This window comes from Mus caroli, unplaced genomic scaffold, assembly GCF_978045245.1.
Source record: "Mus caroli unplaced genomic scaffold, Mus_caroli_1 scaffold_4, whole genome shotgun sequence".
Taxonomy (NCBI): domain Eukaryota; kingdom Metazoa; phylum Chordata; class Mammalia; order Rodentia; family Muridae; genus Mus; species Mus caroli.
Genome location: NW_028227259.1, coordinates 38,439,124 through 38,463,027, shown reverse-complemented (window position 1 = coordinate 38,463,027; position 23,904 = coordinate 38,439,124). Strand labels below are relative to the sequence as shown.

The 23,904-nt window shown below is 49.1% G+C and overlaps 1 protein-coding gene across 3 annotated transcripts in view; it reads right to left on the bottom strand.

Moving 5' to 3' along the window:
* The window catches only part of Afap1 (actin filament associated protein 1), a 111,718-nt gene that overhangs the window by 48,282 nt on the left and 39,532 nt on the right, over positions 1-23,904 (bottom strand). For all 3 annotated transcript variants that reach the window (XM_085836640.1, XM_029477636.2, XM_021163596.3), the window contains exons 2-6: positions 20,230-20,358; positions 19,791-19,885; positions 10,140-10,248; positions 6,935-7,146; positions 4,190-4,369 (exon numbers count right to left, since the gene is read on the bottom strand). In XM_085836640.1, coding sequence (XP_085692766.1) covers positions 4,190-4,369; positions 6,935-7,146; positions 10,140-10,248; positions 19,791-19,885; positions 20,230-20,356 — 723 coding nt within the window. In that variant the 5' untranslated portion in view covers positions 20,357-20,358. The remainder of the gene's footprint in view (positions 1-4,189; positions 4,370-6,934; positions 7,147-10,139; positions 10,249-19,790; positions 19,886-20,229; positions 20,359-23,904) is intronic.

The following is a 23,904-nucleotide window of genomic DNA, read 5'->3' as shown; positions in this document are numbered from 1 at the left end:
TGACAAGCTGGGTTCAAGCCCAGGGTCCCACAGTCGAAGAAGAGAAATTACATTGTCCTCTGCCCTTCAGCATGCCCACCACCACATATGAACACACACACACATAATAATAATAATAATAATAATAATAATAAAAATAGTTAAAATCGCGGTTCTGATAAGGTAACTTGTCCAGTGGTGGATGTGGAAGGAGCTAGACTATCTTAGGCTCTGCTAGGCTGAGACAATTAGGATCCTATGGCCAACACCTTTTTGTCATTGACTCGTTAGCATATATTAATGTTAATTATACACAATAGATTTCTTAGTGAGCGCATGTCACACATGTAGATAATTTTTACCATAGTCACCCTGTTGCCCTCTCTTCCCCTCCCCAGCTGTCCCTTCTCTCCCTAACTTGCCCCACATCTGTTTGTTACCTTGGGACCTAGTGAGTTTTATCAGGGTTAGTTACAGAAGCTTGCATAGTGACTCACAGGAGCAGAGGCATGGGACCAGTGGCTCATTACTGAAGAAAATGTCCCTCCCTCCTGGGGCAACCATTAACTGCTTAAAAATCCTCAGAAAAAGAGTGCAGTACCACACCCTTCCCGTGGGCAGACCTTAACTATAATCCCTCAAGGGGGAGCAGGGCCTTGTGAGCCCCCCACCCTACTTCTGGAGTATCCAGTCTTCCCACCCACTCCTCCACAATGCTCCCTGAGTTTGCGGGGAGCACTCCTTAGGGCTGAGTGCTGGGTAATCATTTTGACTTTCATGGGTAGAACTCCTCAAGCCCTGGTACTGCAGAAGTAAAAGAGCAAACATTACAACAGAGCAATCAATTCAAACTCCTCAGAAAAAGATCTCTCGCCTGGTATCATTTACATCCCTTGTAAGAAATACACTAAAATTAAACTCCTCGCAATTAACTACCATTCATGAGTGGAGTCGTCATGCTGTAATTAGCTAAGCGCCTCTGTTTGCAAGTAGCTCACACAGGGGGAAGGGGGATATGAGGTCATTTCAGTCCATCAGCATCTTGAAACGTGTTGTTTCTCTGGTCTGTTCGCCAGCTGCTCAAGGCCTCGGAGTGACTTCATGTCAGATGTGAAGCAGTTAGAAGGGAGCTTGGAGCTCAGCACACTGCAGAACAGAGGGTGAACAGGAGCCACCATGGTTCAGGCCATTCCTACCCAGTGCTCCTTAAGGAACAGAGAACACCAAGCATGGAAGGAGAGTCCAGACAGCCAGGAGAGGAACCCAAGAAAGAAAGAGCCACCAGGAACACCACCCATTGCACAACTGCCCCTTCTCTCCTTTAGTGAACGGACAGGCTAAGATCACAGGAAGGGAGTAGAGGGAGCGATGAGGCAGACTGGGGAGCATGATACAAAGTTCACAGAGAACCAATAAAAAGGTTTTAAAACTTAGTTTTAAAAAACAAATTACAGGAGGAAGGATAAAAAGAGGGAAGGGCCAGCTGTCCATCACTCAAAAGCAAAGCCTCCATCAAGCCAGAAAACCGACCTTGATGCCTAGATGGACCACGGTAGATCATCACAATGAGCTACACAATGGCCTAAGACTCGACCTCTCGGGCATCAAATGAAACTACAAGCAGTGTCAGGATGAGGAAGCACGAGTGTCTGGGGTGAGAAGGGTGAGGACCCACATAAAAAAAGCTGGGTGCAACATCGTGTGCTTGTAACCCCAGCTCTGGGGAGGCAGTGAGATGGATCCCTGAGGCTCACTGGCCAGCCAGCCAAACTATCTCTGTGAGCTAGGGCAGTGGCAGGGAGGAGGCCCTGTCTCAGAAAAGTGAGGCAGATGGCACCTGAGGAACGGCATCTGAGGTTGTCCTCTGCTGCCACCGCCTCATGTGTGTGCATGCATCTCTCTCTCTGTCTCTCTCTGTCTCTCTCTCTGTCTCTCTCTCCTCTCTCTCTCTCTCTCTCTCTCCCTTCCTCCCTCCCTGTCTCTGTGTCTATCTCTCTCTGTCTCTCTCACACACACAGGCACACACACACACATGCACATGCACATACACAGAGGCAGCAAGAGTCAATCAGACGGCCATGCCTCTGTAAACCTCGAAGGCTCTGGAGCGCCTGCATTGATATGGGTCAGCCTGCAGCACAGTGAGGCTCTCCTTCTGGAAGGCCACACAAACTCCCAGGAGAGATTCCGGAGCCTGAGGCTTACAGGGGAAGAACCCAGAAAAAAAAAATCCTCCCCAGCCTGAATGTCACAATTTCAGGCAAGCCACAGCCACTGCTGACACCACAGCCGCTGCTGACAGAGTGGAACAGGCCACCTCTGTGTGGTTCTCTGGGCGGCCCACAAAACATCATTGTGGGCCTGGAGTCTGACTGTGTGCTCCTGGGGGCCGTGGGGAATCGAGGTTCACGGTTCCCCGGATACAGTGGATGACAGTTCACCTTCACCTTGCCAGATTTTACAATCAGCTGGGACACAACTGCGGGCATCTGTGTGGGATGTTTCCAGAGAGGCTTAGCTGAAGAGGGGCAACTCACTCTAAATGTGTTGAAGGCCTGGCTGATGAAGCAGAAGTGGACTGAGCTCCAACCAACACACCTCTTTGCTTCCTGGCTACAGGCGCACCTCATGCCCATCACCATGCCCTCACCACCAAGGAGAATTTCAAACAGTGAGCTGAGACAGGCCCTTCCTTCCCTAAGTCCCTTTGGCCAGGTTGTTTTGTTACAGCAGTGAAGGAGTGGCCCATAAACTGCAAGTCACAGACACCATGGTCATAGATGCCCAAGTAGATGGCATCTTCTTCCAGCCCTGCCCTTACTGCAGGACGTCGTGAACTAAAACCTTGGAAAGATGAGCAGACACCATGCACAGCTTCTTCCGGAAGGCAGGAGGAGCAGCTATAGTTACAGAATTACTTCCAAGAGCCGTGGAAACCCAAAAGCATCATAGAATTGTATTTGTGGTTATATGAGCTATACCCAATATCGTTGCTGTAAGAATTATTTCAATGTATTTTCTTTCCAAATACCATGACCAGCATGGGTGTCGAACAAACACAATAGACAAGAGAGTAAGTTCCAAGCTCCAGCAAAACTCAGGGCCAGAGCCACCACACCTGTCCCGTTCAGAGGTAAAAGCTAGACCAGTATTTTAAGAGAAATTTAAACCTGTAAAGGAGACAATTCCAGATTAAAAAAAGAAACATCTAGAAATTCTAGGGCTTAAAACTATGGGCCCCTGAGCTCCAACACAGCCACAGTAGGAGGTCCAGCCCTTGAGCTGTGATGAGGTCACAGGGTAGAGCCCTCCTGGCTGCTATCAGTGCCTGCATAAAAGAGACTGCAGGTGGCCACCGCCCTCTTTACACAGGAGGACAGTGAGGACATCTCACCAGAGACCAAATCCCCAGGCACCCTGACTTGCAATTTCCAGCCTCCAGAGCTCAGAAATAAACTGCTGCTGTTCAAGGCCACCCCACCTGGGACACCTTGGGGAGCAGCCTGAGCAGAACAAGATGGATCCCAAAGCCAAAATTAGAACACAGCAGCAGAGGGACCAAACAGATCAGAAACAAGGACGACACGGGGAACTGGAGGGGACCGAGAAAGAAAGAAGCCAGACCAAAGGGGAAGAAGGGGCGACAGCACAAAGTGAGAAGGTCTCACATCTAAATATTGTTTCTGGAAATGGAGGATGGATCAAAGCAATACTAAGAACAATAACAACTACAACAACAGGACAGATGGACAGCCTCCGGGGACAGACAGTTGCCTGCAGCTGGAAGTCAGGTGAGTGAAATTCTAGTAATGAGTGCTCACTATCAAAAATAAACAAGGACTGGAGAGAGAGCTCTATTGTTCAAGGCTAAGACTCACAACCAAAGCTTCAAAACAAACAACAACAACGAAGGGATGTCTCAGTAGGTAAAGTGTGACAAGTTAGGTTTAATCCCAGAGGCCCACACCATGGGTGGGGGATAGAGAACCAGTTTTCACAAGGTGTCTGCTGACCTCCACATGCCAGCCATGTCATGTGTGCGTGCATGTCTGTGTATGCATGTGTGTATGGGGGACAGGGCAAAATTAACATGTAACTCAATTATTAAAAAAGACAAAACTCCTAGATTCATTGATCTGTCTGGGTTTTAGACAACTTATCAATTAAATGAGTCTGGAAGTGTGTCTCAGAGTCATGTCAGATGTCCTACCTTCAACCACTGCTCAGCCTGTTCCTTGCTCTGAACGGCTAGAACCAGAGGGTCTGTGCCTTGCTGGGTGATTTTCAGCTCGTGTTTCTTCTTCTTGCTGTCTCTCGGGATGTATGTGATACTGCAGCCCTGCAGTGGCAGCTCCATCTGAGGCTGCTGGTCCTTGGAACTTTTATAGCACTGCGGGGAATACAATAGACCAATTAATGCCTTGAGGACGTGTGACCAGAAACAATGATGAAGCCCAGCATAAGCAAACCTCTAGTGCTAGCCAGGCTTCGGGGGGCGTGGCTCAGCAGCCCGCTAACAGGTGTGACACCATTTGCTGCCTACCCACGCTCCTTCCACATCTGCCACGCACAGGTGTGTGCTAAGTCGGCTGAGGCATATGGAACGTCTAAGATGCGACTGAGCAGGCACCGATCTATCCCGTGTTCTATTGGAGCACAGTTCATGTGAATATGAACATACATGAAAGGTTTATAAGATCTGTTGCAACTGCATAGAGCTACTGTGGGCAGACTAGGTAATGATAACGACACTTGGTGCTGGAGAAAGGGCTCAGCACTTAAAAAGTGCGCACTGCCCTTGAAGCGAGCCTAGGCCCTGTCCCCAGCACCCACAGCAGTTGGCTCACAACCACCTGGAACGCTAGTACTGTCTGGAGATCCTGGGAGGCAAGCCCAGGCCACCTCCAAACAGGAGTCCCTCAAGGCTGTCACAAAGAGCCTGAGGAAGGCAGACCAGGCAGGACTCAGTTCAAGCGGAATTCATAGGGAGCCCAGGGCCCTGGAGCTGGAAGCTCCACTGGCTCTGCCCCTTGACTCCCTCAGCACTAGGTACAGGCAGACCCCAGGAAGAAAGGTGACTTGGCCTCAGAGTCCATCCAGTGGAGACAGCTCTTCCAGTGATACCCACCAGCTAGGAAACAGATACTTCAGTGAGTGGGCAGAGTGTCTGGGGGCGACTGGGTAGGTCTGGAATTGCCTGGGCATGGAAATAAAAGGTCTAGAGATGGAGTCAATAGAGTAGGTAGCGTGACACCCACAGGGGGAGGCCAGGCAAGGTGTTCCAGGAAAGTAAAGTATGCTTTTTCTCATCTGAGTAGTTGATCATGGGTTAATTATGAAGGAAGATAATGCATACACACATATATACATATATACATATACACACATACATACACACAGAGACATACGCACACATACATAAATACATACATACATACACACACCACAACAACAAACAAACAAAAACAACAATTACTACTACTACTACTTTAAGCCAAATGTGTGTAGTACTTGCTCATAATCTCATCAGGAGATGGAAGAGGAAGGATTCAGAGCTCAAGACTAGCCTGGGCTACATAGTGAATTCCAGGCTAACCTGAGCTATCTAGCAAGATTCTGTCATAACAAAGCCAAAATCAAATAAAAGGCCAAGTTTCACCTTGCATTTTGTCTTACATGGTGTTTTCCCTCGTTTTCCATTTATTCCTTCGACAATTTAAAGGTAGGCTCTATGAAAGCTCTCACCATCATAGAGCAGGGAGAGGGCTCTCACTGGAGAGAAAAGCAGGAGAGGAGGAAGAGGACCAATGGGTGTGGGGCCAGGAACCTGGGCCCCAAACTGCTGACTCTGCATCAGCCCTCTCGCTGCCTGCACTGGAAATAAAACAGCTCTTTCTCATGAGAGTGGAGTACATTTTAAATCACTGCATATAGCATATCACCATCTTGCAGCGATTGCATCAGATTATAAAGAAGGGCTATGCTAATATTTTTCATGCTTTAAAATCCCCAATGGCATCATTTTTGGCATATTCTATATTTGGAAGAAATTCAGGCCACACATGTGGAAAAAATATGCACTTCGTTTAAAAAGGCTGAGCAAAAAGAAGAAGAAGAAGAAGAAGAAGAAGAAGAAGAAGAAGAAGAAGAAGAAGAAGCAGCACATACAATGATCTAAGAGCCAATGCAAGCAAGACTCCCATAATTCACTGGGGGCCATGGCCTCTCTTACAGTGTTATCTGCTCCATCACGTGGGGAAAAGAGAAACCCTGATTTTCTCCTTTAAGGACTCACTTTTGAGCAATCGTTTCCTGAGGTTAATTTGAAAGACAAAAGGCAAAAAGCAGACAGTAAATCTCCTGACCCAGTGACCAGCCTTGGTTTTTACCGGAAGTGGCCTTGGGAGCTGGGGGGGACTGGGGGCAGGAATGCCACCTCCAAGGTTCTTCTCCTTGGAACCCCCAAGGGGACAGCACCTGTAGCCAGAGTCCTGAATCTTCTACACCCTGCTTCTGGGTGTACTCCACCTTCCTGTTCTGCCTCCAAAACAAAACAAAACAAAACAAAAAAACCCACCCTTCTTTTGGAAAGCTTTTGACTTTCCAAAAGAATGTCCTTTCCCTCTGCCCTCCCCTAGGCGCCTCCACAGGCTCCGGCCTCTGCTGTGACCTGGCTGGGAGGAATTTACTGACTCGCTACAAATGAGAAAGTCTATCTTGCAGTTTCTGGCAAGTCTCAACACTGATCATTTCCACTGACACAAGCCACAGGCCCCGCAGGGTGGAAGGACTTGGGTGTGGGGGAACCATGAGCCCTCCCTGAAGAGGTGCCAGCGGGCTGGGCTGAGCTGGGCTGGGCCGTCGTTTGCCTCCCCTGTGGTAGCATCTGCATATACCAGTTGTGGTCCTGTACTTCGGACTGCAAGTGGCAGCACAGCCCCACTGGGCTCCTCACCAGCAGCTTGGTGTCTTTGATGACGCAGAGCAGCTTGGTCCACTGGCCAAAGCGTTTCTTGCGCAGCAGGAAGGCACAGATCTTGGCATCTTTCACCAGGTCCATAGAGGCCTCCTCTGATGGCCACTGATGCCGAGTTTTCTTCCCCTTCCCGTCCTCTTCCTCTTCATCATATGACTCATAGGAACTGCTCATGGCATCAGAGTCATAATCTGTGGAGGAGAAAAGGGTAGAGGTGAGAGGCCGACCCTCCAGCTCACCTCACCTGGCCTTATTTCCAGCCACCGTAGGCTTCAGTGAGAAGGGGCTTCCGCCCTGACACTGGGGATAAAACTTGCAGAAGTCAGGCACTGAGAACACATCAAAATGCTTCAAATGCAATGACTAAAACATTGAGATTCATTTTTTAAAAATCTCTAGATTCGTTCACATCAACAGGATGATGTCACCCCAATGGCAGTATTAACTGTGCCCTGCCGTGGGTGGCCACTCGGGAACCATGTCCGTGAAGAGTCCTCTGCTCCTCTTTATCTGGCCTTGATTAAATCCACCCCCCACCCCAGTCTTCTACCACCCACAGACCCTTCAGTACACTTGGGATCCACCAGAGGCCACCTCTTCCCACTGGCTTGCCTTGGTTGGATCTGGGCAGGAATGGTCCATCTCTCTAACAGAACAAATCTCACTCAAGGACACCCCCGCTCTTACACTTTCTCCACACAGCCTGCTCCCTCTTCCCCTGGGCTCTCTGCACACACCCGAGCTGCCCCATCTCCCTCCTCTCTCCTGGGGTAATGTGTGTTCATGTCTAGCATTAAGCTTATGACTCCCTCTGGCCAGTACCACGGGCTCAAGATTCCCTGAGACTCTCATGCTGAGTGAGGTCTTCAGGCTAACATGAATGCATCTGATGGAGCTTTTGGATTACAATTCAGATGAAATCTGTTACCAATACGACCATAAGTGTAGAGTCCTAATCCAATGGGAGTGGTGAGAGAAAGGGACAAGAGGAAAGAGGGGGGAAGAAGGGAGGGGGTGAGGACATGTCCAGAAGGCACACCTCTAAGACAGGCCATCTGTAAGATAAACCACTGGTAAGATAACTCTAGCATGGCCCAAGAATTTCAGCATTCCAGCCTCTGAGTTGAGAGTGATTTGAGGCAGCAGCCTGAGCAGGCCAACAGCACACTGTGTCAAAGGCCCTTGTGACACACTGCACAGACTCCAACAGACTCCTCACTGTGCGCACAGGTCAGCTCTTTACACCAAGCTGGGAGCCCTGGGAAGAGAGCATCCTGTTGTATGTGGTAGTTCTCCCAGCCAGCACCTAGCAAAGCTCCTATTTCAGGAACATGGCCAGTGCACTGTCAGGGAAGGATCCTTCAGAGGGACAATGGCACATTCAGGCCTGGGGTGGCTGGGAAGAGAAGTAACAGACAGAGCACCTGAGGCAGTGGTAACCTGAGAGTGTGAGAGCTGCCAGTCTGAAGTGCTGAGAATGCAGACAGGAGGTTGCAGTAGAATAACTTGTCAGTCAGGCCAGGCTCCTGCCATCTTCAGATCAGCAGCCTCTCTTTCTCCTCTCCCCTCCTACACATCAGCACGTGGCTGTCCCAATGTCTGCATCTGCCTAACACCCCCTCTTTATGTGGCAGCCTCAAAGGAACTTTTCAACCTTCATTTTTATAAAAGTTAAGGAATTAAGTCACATATGGTTCCAGGGCCCCAAAGCCTATGGCTGTGTGGATACCATACAGCAAGGCAAAGACAGAAGGCAGGCTCTGTCTGGAGGGGCAGATGGGGGGAGCCTACCATCAGAGAGGCTCATGCTGTCAAACAGGGACCTAAGAGCCAGAAATGCCAGACACTGGGAGAAGGAGATTGTCACCTGGTCCCTGGAGAAGATGCTGGCAGCCCGCCACAGGTCTAAGAAACGTGCTATAAGCCAATGCACCCTGGGAAGCCAGCTTCTAGAGCACGTGGTCACTCAGTGCTGGCAATGGTATGGAAGCTGGTGAGCATCACAGGGGAGTGGACAGCACTGTTAGCCCGGGCTCTACTCTGCCCTAGGAGCCTGTCACAGAGACTGACACTTACAACACTTTAAACAACCATTTTGCGGAGGCACATGTGTCTCTGGGCTGAGAGTGATTTGAGGCAGCAGCCTGAGCAGGCCAACAGCACACTGTGTCAAAGGCCCTTGTGACACTCTGCACACACTCCAACAGACTCCTCACTGTGTGCACAGGTCAGCTCTTTACGCCAAGCTGGGAGCCCTGGGAAGAGAGCATCCTGTTGTAGGTGGTAGTTCTCCCAGCCAGCACCTAGCAAAGCTCCTATTGCAGGAACATGGCCAGTGCACTGTCAGGGAAGGATCCTTCAGAGGGACAATGGTACATGCATGGAGGTTAGAGGACAGTTTGGGGGGTTGATGCGCTCTTTCCACTATGTGGGTCCTGGTGAACCAATTCAGATCATCAGATTGGAGAACAAGTGCCCCACAGTGACACTTTTTCCACTACACTCTTTTTAATGAGAAAGTACTTGACAATGAGAGGAGTTTCAGAGCTGAGCCCAGAAGCACAGGATGCCACAGCTTGATGTGACATCCTGCTGAGAGGTGACAGGGCCTGGCACTCAGGGGACAGAATAGCATCAGTAACGAATCTGAATCCCAGGGGCAGTTAGAGAAGGTCCTGGGCGTCAGTGTGCATCTCAGTTTAAAAGAAGGAATACTGAGGTCGGCATCGGGAGCAGGTGGATCATGACTTCAGCAGAAATTATTCAGTAAAGCCTGCCCTCTTCACAAAAGAGAAGCCTGCACCCAACAGGCATTCCTGCAGAAACCTCAACCTGCAGGGCTGTGCTCTGTAGAGACCAGGAGGGGACAAAGTGGAGCGTGCACCAATGAACTACAGAACAATTTCTCTCCCGACCTCAGAGAATCACATCATTTACCCACACCTGGCTCTGTGGCTCCAGGTACCTCTGAACCGGACTCCACAGAAGCTGGAAGAAAGGACTCTTGAGGGTCTCAGCCTTTCCCCAGACCCCTCCTGTATTCATTGCCTTCCTTAGGTCCCAGATACATTGCTCCTACATTTCTGTGGTGATGTGTAGCCCTGCCTCCTCCACACCAGTGCCTTGGCTCACCGCCATTCCTGGGAATGAAGGGACCACCCTGATGTGGGCAGCTGCCACTCACTTGAGGTGATGTACTCTGGAGCTTTCCCAGGGCTCAGCGGCACGGCTTCCTCATAGTAACCCTCTGGGAGAGAGGACGTCGGTAAAGGTGGAGGCCCGCTGTCAGGAGGCTGAAGGCGAAAGGAAAACCGTGCTGGATTAGAGTAGCTGCTAGAGACTCAAAGTCACCAGAACCTGGACCACGTTCCCTGCTCATGTCCATCCCTCAGCCTCATCCTGGCTGGTCATAGATCACTCAGTTCCTACTGGTACCTGTTAGGGAGTCGCACCTTACACATGGGCATCTCACCTGACTACTATTTGGCTCACACTCTGAGCCATTAGAAGCCTGTGCCCCCAAGTCCATCTGGGTTGACTCGCATCTCCTTCTGAGCCCCATCTCCAGCAGAGACAGGGTCTATGTGTTCCTCTTCATCCTCATAGTGTCCCCCTGTGATGGTTTGTATATCCTTGGACCAGGGAGTGGCACCATCTGGAGGTGTGGCCTTGTTGGAATAGGTGTGACCTGGTTGGAATGGGTGTGTCACTGTGGGTGTGGGCATAAGATCCTCACCCTAGTTGCCTGGAAGTCAGTCTTCCACTAGAAGAAGTCTTTGGATGAAGACATAGAACTCTCAGCTCTGCCTGCGCCATACCTGAATGGATACTGCCATGCTCCCACCTTGATGATAATGGACTGAACCTCTGAACCTGTAAGCCAGGCCCAGTTAAATGTTGTTTTTACAAGACTTACCTTGGTCCTGGTGTCTGTTCACAGCATTAAAACCCTAAGACACCCCCCCAACACACTCCATGGCCAAGCACCCCTACAGGCAGCACCAAGAACAGAAAAAGTGTGTGCCCTTTCTCAAGTATTCCCTCTCAGTGCTGGGCTGGGCAGTACAGGTCCACGAGCCATCCTGGCCTGCCACTCTTTGGAAGCAGGGTCTGCTCTTAAGCCATTCCATCAGATTCCCTACAAACACAGACTGTGCAGCAACCATTAGAGGTAGCAGTGCCTTAGCCTCAGCCCAAACCAGATCCTACCAGCCTGCAAGATGCAGCTCAGGTCTCCTCTTCCTGAACTTTCCTGACAACTAACCCAGGCCAGCGTCTTCTCTGACATCTGTGGGACCCTGCCGGTGATTGCCCTTGCTGGTCCTCTGCCACTAGAAAAGGATGAAGGGAATGAGGTCTGATGCACCAGGGCCCCTGCTCCTTGCCTGGCAATGCATCATGGGAGCCCTGCGGGAAGGCTAGCATGGATAGGCTCACACCATACAGGCGCAGAGAGCAAGGCCCAAAATCTAAAGCACACTGCTCAAAATCAGACTTGTTCCTGCCATGGTTGGGTTTCCAGACATCCTGGCATCTATTAAAGACCTTCTTTAATGATCTCTCCCCCTCTGTGCATAGCGAATTCACACTATCTAGATTCTGTAAATAACCAGGAAGTGACAGGGTAAAAGTGACAAGCTCCATCCTGCCCGAACACTGCACCACTGACATCATGGCCTTTGTGTTTATCCTTCTGCAAACCCTCCAGAATGTGACTCCATCATTTTCCCTAACTCTGAGTCCAAGAAGTCCTTTGTGAGTGACTAAGGGCCACTGCACACCCACCCTGCTTCCTCCTCCTGCAGCTGGAGAGAGGCTTGAATCCCAGTTCAGCTAGCTGAATGCTATTACCCAACCGCCCAGGCCTGTTCCCTGGAGAAACCAGCTTCAATTCCCTCCTATTCGTACCTCGTCCCCTGGTGGTCACCATCCTCCTGCATGATAAAGGACCAGCTTTGTAGGCAGCCAGCACTCACTGGAGGGGATGTCCTCCAAAGCTATCCCAGGGCCCATGCTGGCTCAGTCAAGGCTCTCCTGTCCTAAGGACTGTCCTAAGAAGAGACCTGATATGCTGTGCTTGGCACCGGGTGACACTAAACATCCAGCCTGGAATCGGAGGCTTCTTGGGGGAAGGGGGGTGGGGGTGGGATTTGATTCACTGAGTGCTTGAAGGTGTATGAGAAAGCAGGGATTCCCCCTTCCTCTGAGTGCCGGAAAACGGACTGCTCACACCTTGGACTGGAGCTAAGTCTCTGTATGTATCCAGGTCAGGCCTCCCTCCGGGGAGCTGTGAGTAGGGAAGAGGGGAAAAGGCTAGTGTGTACTGAGGGGTTTGTGAACAGACACAGTCAAGCCACCAAGGACATAGCCTGCAGAGAGACACCTTAGACCTCAGGATTTCATCTCTAAAAGCACAATAGGAAGGTCCTTTGGGCGGATGAGGAGAAAAAAAAAGCTCAAGAATCTCAGCAAAAGTTTCTGGGAAAATATAAACAAGCGTCAGAAGAACGCTGGTCCACAAGCTGGCCCAGCAGGTAGAAGGGCCTGGGAGGCATCTTGGTCTGCTTTCTGCTGTGCGATAATCACCATGGCCGAAAGCAACTCTGAGAGGTTGCTGATTCCATCCACAGCCTACAGTTCACCAGGAAGAAAAGGCGGGGCAGGAGCCTGGGGGCAGCAGCTGAAGGCCCCTGAAGGAAGGCTACTTGCAGGCTTGTTCAGCCTGCTTTATCCTTCCCAGGCCCTCCTACCCAGGAGTGGCACCGGTGTAGGCTGGGATCATCCACTTCCATCATCAGTCAAGGAGGCCTGCCTACAAGCTGACCTTCAAGTTAACAACAACAACAAAACCCTAACCAGGCCACTGTGCAAGTCCGACGGCCTGAGTGTGATCCCCGGGGTCCCAGAGGAGAGACTTTGTCCTCTGACTTCCCCCATGCATGCTGTGGCACCTCTGCCACACTCACACACAAAAATAATAATAATAAATAGAAATTAATGTTTTAGCCGGGTGTGGTGGCACACGCCTTAATCCTAGCACTCGGGAGGCAGAGGCAGGCGGATTTCTGAGTTCAAGGCCAGCCAGGTCTACAAAGTGAGTTCCAGGACAGCCAGGGCTATACAGAGAAACCCTGTCTCAAAAAAAAAAAAAAAAAAAAGAAATTAATGTTTTAAAAAAACAAGAATGCTCAGATGTGCCACCACACACAGCAGCACAGCCTGGAGCTGCTGACTTTTTAAAAAACCCTAGTCAGCACCACTAAGTGAAAAAACACTGTGGCCCCAACCTCTGTCTAGATTTCTTGAGTGTCTCTGCTAAAGCTGACTGCTTACCAAAAGTGTTAGCACGAAGTTGCCTTTCCTACCTATACCTGCATAGCTTACATTTTTAATACTTACCACTTTTAAAAAAATTCGTTTTTTTGATAGTGTGAGCGCATGCGCATGTGTGCACACATGCACACCTGTATGTGTTATAAATGTCAGTGCCTGCAGAGAGAACAGGACATCGGACCCTGAGCTAGAGTTGCAGGTGGATGAGCCCCTCGGTATCATCATTGTGATGTTGAGCAGAGAAGGGCTGTGGGAGTGGGGAGGGGGCTACAGAGTCCATATCACCACATCCAGACCTGCTGCTTCCAAAGGAGAGGCATTGCTCCCCACCCCCATCTTACCCAACACCATTACACCCAAACACTTCTCACACCTGGAGCTCTGCCTCCCCCACCATCTCCCTGCCTATGACATGACCTCACACATCACAGAAGTCTTTGCATAAGAAACACTGGAGAAGCCCCCAAACTGACTATAGCTGAGAAGCCACTTTCTGACTCCAATTCTACACATCCAGGGATGCATCCATATTGCTTTCCTGGCTCAAAAAAAAAAAAAAAAAAAAAATCAATGTATTTAGAATAATAGACAACAATTATCCTATCTGAAATAAGAAAATCAGAGTTCTGGGGAGATCTGCCCCACACCAGCAGCAGGGATGCTTGGCAGCACAGAGAAGCATGTCAAAGTCTGAGTTTCCCTGGCCACGGGGATTAGAGTCTGGGAATTTTCTCCCATGGGCTATAAAACTGAAGATAGATCAATAGATCGATAGATCGGTAGATAGATAGATAGATAGATAGATAGATAGATAGATAGATAGATAGATAGTTTGCATCCTAACACCAAGAATTCTAGTCTTGACAGACAGTCCTTAGACAGAGTTCACCAGTCCACCCACTCTCTGATCTGCATGCAACAGTGACTACCCAGCAAGACCCAGCACGCATTGTCTTATGCTTTCTCAGCCTTAACCTATGACAGTGCAGAAGCAGAGCCATTAGGAGGTAGCATCCGAGTGGAAAAGCAGAGGAGACTGAAGGCATGGGATCCAGGTGCATGCCTAAAATTCCACAGGTTGAATGCAAAAGAAAGATGCCACTAGACCACATGGAGATGACATGCTGAGATGCTGGAAAGACAAGAGAGGAAGGGGATGGTAAGGTCACACGGAGAATCTATGTGTCCACACAGAGAATCAGTAGCTCCAGGCCTGACTCTGACTGCCAAGGCCTAACTCTAACACATCATAACAACACATTCTCTAATCCCATCTGTCAGACAAAATAAGGGTGCCACGGGGATTCAGCAACCAACTGCACACTTAAGAATGGCTGAGAAGCTGGGCGGTGGTGGCTCACACCTTTAATACCAGCACTCGGGAGACAGAGGCAGGCGGATTTCTGAGTTCAAGGCCAGCCTGGTCTACAAAGTGAGTTCCAGGACAGCCAGGGCTATACAGAGAAACCCTGTCTCGAAAAACCAAAAAAAAAAAAAAAAAGAATGGCTGAGAAAGCAGGGTGTGGTGACAACCTCAGGCAGGGGAAGGTGGATCTCTGTGAGTCAGGTTATAAGCTCTCAAAGCCCACACTCAGTGACACATTTCCTTTAGCAAGGATGTCCCCAACCAAGCCTCCCCAAACAGCACCCCCAACTGGGGACATTGTCTTCAAATACCAGAGCTGTGGTGATTTGAATAGGAATGGCCCTATAAGTCCATAGATTAGAATGCTTGGCCATTGAGTAGGTGTGACTCAAGGCAGACCCAATGGCTCTCACTCTCTTCTGCCAATCCAGATTTAGAACTCTTTTTTTGTTGTTGTTTGTTTGTTTGTTTGTTTGTTTTTCGAGACAGGGTTTCTCTTAGCTACCTCTCCAGCACCGTGTCTGCCTGTGTGCCAACATGCGTCCCATTAGGGCAAAAATGGACTATACCTCTGAACTGTAAGCCAGTCCAGTTAAGACTTGCCAGGAAGGAGTGGGGTTGTCATGGTGATGGTGTCTCTTTACATCAGTAAAACATTAACCAGCTTAGGGGAGGGGGGCATTCTCATCCAAATCATAGACACCACCACCCCACCCCACCCCCACTGAGCCGGGGTTGTCGTGGAGAACAGAAGCAGAAGTCAGTCAACACCTGCACGCATGGGGAATCCACTTCCAGTGAAGTACCCTCTAGTCCAAACCTCTCAGCTCTCTCTACAAACCAAGTACAACTAGTTCAAGAGCTGTAGGCCTCAGCGAGAAACAAACCCAAGAGCTATCCAGACAGCCCCGCTCTTCACAGAACTGGTTCTGTTACACCTATGCCTGCTTTGGTCTGTAGCCCCCCCCTGAGGAGGACGGCTTGAGGGCCAAGCATGCTGCACACTGCCTGGTGCTCACAGAGCTTCCCACGTCCCCACCCGCAATCCCTCAGGAACATTAGCACTAGCTGAGGAAGCATGGTCAGTGTGCACGAATCTCCAGTTCACACAGCCCACCCTGGCAGCAGGCATGTTCACTTGGGGGCAATCTGAGAAGAGTCGGGCATCCCCTTGGTTTCTGAGAGCAGCATCTATGTCACAAAGCTGGCCCTTGGCCGCCATTAGTAAGCAATATAAAACAAAACAAAACAAAACAATAAAACATAAAAAGAAGCTGGGTGTGGGGGCAGCACACACTTTTAATCCCAGCACTGGGGAGGCAGAGGCAGGTGGATTTCTGTGAGCTTAAGGCCAGCCTGGTCTATATTGTGAGCCTGTCTGAAAAGGAAGGAAGGAAGGAAGGAAGGAAGGAAGGAAGGAAGGAAGGAAGGAAGGAAGGAAGGAAGGAAGGACACATAAAGCCATCTTCAAATGCTTTAATTTTAATTTACTTGAAAAATGACAAGTTATACTTCAGAAAGCTGGTGCATTGGAACAACCAAAAGGAATAAACAGATAATACTTATCTAAATGATCTTAAGCAGTAATGAGTTTCACTTCTGTTGCTGTGGTTAAAATATCCTGATAAAATAATAATCTAGAGAAGAAAGGGTTTCCAATTGGCTCAACTCCAGATTCCAGCCCATCACTGGGGAGAGTAGAGACTGCCTTCCTGCTCCGTCTTCAGCCCCAGCATGATCAACACACACAGATTCTTCGTCAAAATATCACTCCACTGGCCCCTGAACCAATTCCTGATCAAGTAATTGCTTGTCTCTGAAACACAGCTAGAACCTCCACTATCCTAATTCTCCCACCGTCTAAGCCCTGGCAGGAATGATCCCGGAAAGCTCTGAGCATCCAATGGCTTTCCAGCAGAAAATTCCAAAGCCTTCCAAATTCTTCCCAAAAAGCAACATGGTCATTTTTATCACAGCAACAAGTATTTATAGCAACAGAAAGAAGGCGGTATTCGATGCTATAAGCCACAAAAAGACAAAAACCAGAGCACAGAATCAGTTTGCAAACATGGAAAATAACTGTAGCTGGTATAAGTCACAGATGCTGTGCTGTGATTTTTGTTCTTTTTTTCCCATCAGTGAGCAGGACACATAAGCCAGAGAAACCCTTCCCCCACTAAATCAGTCGCTGTGTTTATCACCACAACCGAAAGCAAACTAGGACTGATGCCATGTTTTGTTTTGTTTTTATGACAGGCTCACAGTTCCCACCCATCAGCCTGCCCAGCACTGCCCCCTCCTCTGGGCATGACCCACCCAAATTCTAGGATTTGGATCTACCACTCACGTGGTTCTGGATATATCTGGCTCACTCTTGGGTTTGTGCCTTCATTTGGGGGTCCCTCTGCCCAGTGTGGTCTCCTTCCCAGTCCATCCTTACAAGAAGCAAACTCGCCATAAAGTCAGCCTTCAAAATCAATGGCCAAAAGCCAGGCCAAGGGCAAAGTGACCCGAATTTACAGACTCACCAGCTCACTTGACAAACTCAGTCTTCACTAAAAACCTTGAGAAAGACAGGCATGATAGAGTACATCTGTGATCCCAGAACTGGGGGGGTAGAGGCAGGAGGATTACAAATTCCAGTCCAGCCTGGCATACACAATTAATTCCAAGTCAACTTAGACTACATACAGAGTGACCTATCTCCCCACTACCTTCAAAAAGCCCTCATAAAAATGTAGTAGAGTAGCTTGGCCAATTGCTGAACTGTCGTATGTTGCCAGTTATCCTCCAGTCCCTCTGCAAAATGACCAGACTGGTGGCCACACAATGTTATATGCTCATAGCCAGCAGGCTCTTCTCTAAGTATTGACCGACTTGTCACTGGGTGAACTAGATAGGAAGGAAAGTCCACAGAAATGCAATGGGACAAAGTGAGGACTCTTATTCTGAAACTGGGATCCAAAAGGGCACCTCTGTCCCTCCAGGTGGCCCTACAGGATGTGCACTCCAGGAAAGACCAGCTGGAGGCTGCAGCCACATGATCCCTACAACCTCCACCCCCACCCCCTGCTTCTAGGTATCCATTCCTCCCCCTGAATATGATTTCATGTAGCTAAAAAAAGCAAGTGATATAATAATAATAATAATAATAATAATAATAATAATAATAAATAAAAACAGTTTCTACAACCAGAAAAGAAAAGAAACCAATGATTAAAAATAAATTTATGGCTGGGGAGTGGTGGCACACACCTTTAATCCCAGCACTTGGGAGGCAGAGGCAGGTGGATTTCTGAGTTCGAGAGCAGCCTAGGCTACAGAGTAAGTTTCAGGAAAGCCAGGGCTACACAGAGAAATCCTGTCTTGGAAATAAATAATAAATAAATAAATAAGCTTATGGCCTTGGCAAGATGGCTACACAAATGAAGACCACGCCCTCAAGGCTGATGACCCGAAGGAGATCCCACATAGAAGGAGAAAACTGACTCCTACAAGCAGGTCTCTGCCTCCCCATGGCCCATGCTCCTCATAGCCCATGTAGTGCTGGAGCCAGGTCATAGGACAAGCCCAAGCCTGACTGGGAACCAGCTGTAGGTAAGCTATGCCAGAAAACGATTCCTGCTTTCCATGTTTATCAATAACCCTCAGTAAATCACTTATCCTCAGAACCTTCTTCCAAACATTGGCAGGCACACTCCTCGCATGCTATAGAGCGTGTCAGAAGGTCCTCAACCTTCTAACACTGCGACCCTTAAATACACTTCCTCGTGTTGTGGTGACCCCCAACCATATAATTATTTTGCTGCTTCATAACTAATCTGGCCGGGCAGTGGTGGTGCACACCTTTAATCCCAGCACTTGGGAGGCAGAGGCAAGCAGATTTCTGAGTTCGAGGTCAGCCTGGTCTACAAAGTGAGTTCCAGGACAGCCAGGGCTATACAAAGAAACCCTGTCTCAAAAAAAAAAAAAAAAAAAAAAAAAAGAAACAAACAAACAAACAAATAACTGTAATCTGGTACTGCCATGAATTGTAATATAGCTGTATTTTCTGATGGTCTTAGATGACCCCCGTGAAAGGGTGTCATTTGACACTCCCCAGGAATCTTGACCCACAGGCTGAGAACCTCTGCTATAAAGTGTTCAACGGTTTTTAAAAGCCACACCATGAGGATTACATAAAATAACAGCTGTCCCCCCCTGCCCGCCCCCCATCTATGGCTATCACATTCTACAGTCTTCGTTGTCTCTAGTCAATCAAAAGCATTATGTGGAAAGTTCTATAAATAAGCACTAAGCTTGAAATCCCTTTTACTACAACACACTGTTATAATTATGGCTTTATTATTAGTACTCGTTATTGCTGCTAACATCTCCCTCTGCGCAATCGCAGACTGAGCCTTTTCAATGTCTGTCCCAACAGAACAAAGTAAAGTCCGAGAACGGTGCAGTGCTCTGCAAGAGGCACCATGGACGAGGGGGCCACAGCACGAGGAACAGACAGGACTGCGGAGACAGATGAGGCATAACCCTGTCTCTTCCAGTTCAGACCCCAACCTGACAAAGCAAATGAGGAAAGAGTAACCGAGGGATGGTTTTACCCTCATCTGAGTGAAAGCCAGTTCTCCTGGTAGAGCAAGCTGCAGGCTATGAAGATACAGGAAGAGCTGAAGGGGGGCAGCAATGGCATTCGGGGCATCTCCAGTTTGAAAAAGACAGCAAAAAGAGACCCCTGAGCCCACATGAAATACATCAACTCAACTGAAATGTACATTTCTATAATGTGCACATTCTTTCTCTCTTGAGAGAAAAAAAAAAATCCACCCTTGAACACAGCAATGAATGTCAGAGGTCACAAGCGGGTAGAGTCCTCAGACTCCTTGGACAAGATTCTGACCGCGGACTCCCCGTCACCTGTCCTAACAGATTTCCAAGAACCTGCATTTCTAGGACTCTACAGAGAAACTCGAGCTCCTTCTGTTATCAGCAGCTTCGGGACCCTAGGAACACACTCCAGGGACCACGTCAGGCAGAGAGAAGCCTCTCACCCCTGCCTTCCATCACAGGTCTGACAGGCACGTGAGTAGCCCAGACCTCCAATTAGCAGTGAGGGGTAGAGGGTGGATGTCAACTCACCAGCCATGGCTGAGGGATCTCCGGCAGAGGCATCTGGGGTGGTGCCGGCAGGTTGTTGGCCTCTGCCTTCTGAGCATGGTCCTTCACTTCAAAGCCTGTAGGGAATTAGGAAAACCACAGATCTGGGTGAGGAGGAGACCAGGAGTAGCCTTTCCCGAGCCCTCTGGAGAATGGCGCAAATATTTATCCTCTCTGATCCTTTACAACAATCCTGCAAATGGGGTGGGGATGGGAGGGGGCATCATGGTTCTCTGTTTAACTGTGAAAGGTCTACCTGAGACCAGACCAGACAGCAAGGAGGGAGAGGACTGAAGAAAGAATTCATGGACGGGATAGTGTCAGAGGACGCATGGGAAGAGAACAAGTCAAGTTTAGAAACAGGTGGGGTAATGAGAATTTGGAAGCCTGGGAACCTGGACCAAGGACTTGTGGGACTCACCCTTGGATGACTGCAGGCGCAGCAGGATGTTGGTGAGCACAGCCTTTTTCTCTCTGACAGTTGATGTGAGGTACTCGTGGTCCAGGAGCTCCAGAAAGAGGCGGAGTTCAACTATTAACTCTTCCATTGCTGGAAAGAAAGGAGAGAGGAAGAAGAAGACCGATCGTCAGTCAGGCTGAGGGTTTGCAGATGACATAACAGGACTGTGAGCTTCACTTCAGTGGCTCACGTTCAGTCTGATCACACGATGACATAGTGTACATTTTAACACAAGAAGTCAGAATGCTAAGCCAGGCCCTCTGCACACTCATGATCTTCCTAACACATGTATGGCTCCTTTATCCTTACTTCGAGGCAGCAAAGCTCAACTGGAGAAGAGTTAGAGCCAAAGCCAACAGATGGAGTGGCCTCAAAGTAGATAGCATTCCATGTCAGTGGGTGACGCTGAATCTCAGTGTCCACAAAGAGATTAAAACATCAGTTTTCAAATAACCACCAGCACACAGATTCCAAAGCTCATCCCAACCTGCTCTTCTGAGCTGCACCCATCACCAGGATGACAGGGATACTATACACACCCCAGTAAGGATACGGGGTGTCAGGACAGCCAAGATTCCAGTTCAGGTGGTGACCTCCCTCATGTCTTTCCTGCTCAAATGATGACAGACACTGACAGTTTGCACGAGTCTGGAATGCAGGGTTGTATCAACAACTCTAACTGATGGTGTGAGCTGCAGGGCAGTCTAAACCCTTTGCAGTGTTGGCAGGTCCACAGTAGTTTCACAACAGTGAGACCCTATCTTCCCGCTGCTTTGATGATGGAGCAAATAAACACAAGAGCAAAACTGCAATGCATGAACACACCAAGCCTTGGCACCCAGGCTCAAGCACTGGCACCAAGCTTCAAGTACTGGTACCTAGCCTCAAGCACTGGCACAAAGCTTCAAGTAGTAGCACCTAGCCTCAAGCACTGGCACCAAGTGCTAAGTACTGGTACCTAGCCTCAAGCACTGGCACAAAGCTTCAAGTACTGGCTGGCACCTAGCCTCAAGCACTGGCACCAAACTTCAAACCCTGACACTAGCCTCAAGCACTGGCACCTTGCTTTATTAAAGGCATGGTGTTCTCCACATCTGAGAGCCACTCTTCCTCAAGAGTGCCCTTGATACAACCCTGACATTACTCAGGTAGCAAAACCATTGCCCTTATCAAGTCTCAACCCTTAAGACTGGCCCTTTCCTCTGCTGGAGCTCTGGAAGCCCTTCTGCAGAGAGCAGCATGCTAGTCCGGGGAAGGAGCCACAGAGCCTGGAGCCATCTGTGTCACCTGACTTGAATGAACAAGTACAGCTACAACTATTTATTCATGCTGTCTTTTTTTCTCAGCCACAAGCCAGAGCATCCTGTGTGCTGGACATGGCATAGAGCTACACCCCAAAGCTAACTACATTCATCACTTCTAAGGAAAGAGCTCAAAGGTTTTTTTCGGGGGGGGGGGAGGTTAATGATCTTTTTGAGGTTTCATTGAGTATTCTAGAGTCTGAGTCAGTCAGTGTGAGCCCAACAGTCCCCAACACTATGCTTTCTAACAAGGTCAAGAGTGCCTTTCAGAAACATCACTTTTGGGTACAACAAATGTCACCTAGCCACAGTGAATGATCCGTATAGTTCAGGTACTATACAGCAAGTGTGAACAACAGACCCCCTGAAATGCCAAAGGACCTGACATCATCTCCGTGTGCCAGAGCCAGACAGCACCAGAAACAGCAGTGCTGCTTACAGTGCAAAGAAAGTGGTCATCATTTTTCTATAGAGGCCATTAAAACCCCCTCCTTCCTAGCTACTTATCCAAGTGAGGGCACTTGGTCTTTACATAGATAAGACTGAATGTAGACACGAACACAGTTGTCTTCCTGACGTCAAACATGCCAGTGAAAGTAGCCAGCAATGTCTCTTTCTACTTGCCTTGTTTTGTTAAATGAAGATATTTTTTCATAAACTATCTAATACGCGTTAATATGTAGTATTGACTGTGGTTTCCTAAGTTTAACAAATGCCATTTGACTGCTAGCTCTGCATCAGTGACATGGCCCAGTGGCAAAGCCTCATCAGCTGGTGAGGACAGGTTTGTTCTTTGCCTCAGGAGACCTAAAGCACAACCCACACAGAAAGCACTGGAATATCACCACAGGAATGACATAGGACATTAACTGACAGCTCTTACAGAAAAGGCAAACTGTGCCCACCCAACCACGTCCCTGTGAGGGCAGCTGGCTTGCTTAGCTCACAGAAAGTACTCGGTGTGCCTGCGTTATCTATAAGACACCAGGGCATAGGGAACACAGTACTTTATAGGGACTACAGTCAGCTCTCACGATGAAGGGAGACTGGGCTGGAACAGTCAGAGGGCACAGATGAAGCAAGAGTCCCACTGTGACCTAGAGAAGCCACCTGTGCATGGGCAGTGGGAAGGGAAAGAAATTGAGGTGACTCCAGAACAAACCCTGAGAAGGGCCCTCTCAGAACAATGGCTCTGGAAAGATGGGGGAATGGGAATGGCCCTGCTTGCTGGGGCCACCCTGCTTCCGTCCTGAGGCAGGCACTGCCTCACCTTCTAGATGTGGTAACAGAGGTCCTGGGCAAAGCCACTGTATTAGTTAGGGTTTTACTGCTGTGAACGACACCATGACCAAGGTAAGTCTTATAAAAAACAACATTTAATTGGGGCTGGCTTACAGGTTCAGAGGTTCAGTCCATTATCATCAAGGTGGGAGCATGGCAGTATCCAGGCAGGCATGGCGCAGAAGGAGCCGAGAGTTCTGTCTTCATCCAAAGGCTGCTAGTGGAAGACTGACTTCCAGGCAACTAGGGTGAGGATCTTATACACACACCCACAGTGACACACCTACTCCAACCAGGTCACACCTATTCCAACAAGGCCACACCTTCAGATGGTGCCACTCCCTGGTCCAAGGATATACAAACCATCACAGCCACTGACAGAAATCAAAGCCTAACCAGGAGTCACAGCAGGCAGGCTGGGGAGGAACCCTTCCAACTCTCCTCTCATATTTGACACTGCAGTCTGCTCTCCATATAGGAAGCATCAACTCTTCTGAGACAGCATTCAAAGGGCCCCATCACCACAGCACAGAGGGGCCAGCCAAGCACCACATTCTAATCCTGCCAGGCTAAGCTTCCAGCTGAGCTCTGCTCCTGCTTGATTTCTGCGGTTGTGATAAACACCATGACCAAAGCAACTCAGGGAGGAAAGAAAGGGTTTATTTCATCTTCTGCCTCCCAGTCCATCACCAAGAGAAGCCAAGGCAAGACCGGAAGACTGAGGAGGAACCCTGCTTACCTGCTCGCTCTCTTTGGCTTACCCAGCTACCTTTCTTAAGGTTCACCGGCCTAGGAATGGCACCTCCCACAGTGGGTTGTCTCCCCACCCCCCGCCCCAATTAGCAATTAAGGAAAAGCCCTATAGACACGGCCAAGGGCCAATCTGATCTGGACAACTAATTCTTCAATTGAGGATATTTCCCTTACAGGATTAAAAGCGTGGCTCAAGGCCGCAGTTCACTCTCCCTGCTGGACCTTGGTCCGAGGACTGCACACGCATTAACTGGTGGCCTCCTAACACATGAACATTTTTCCATGCTCTTTTCTCATTGGT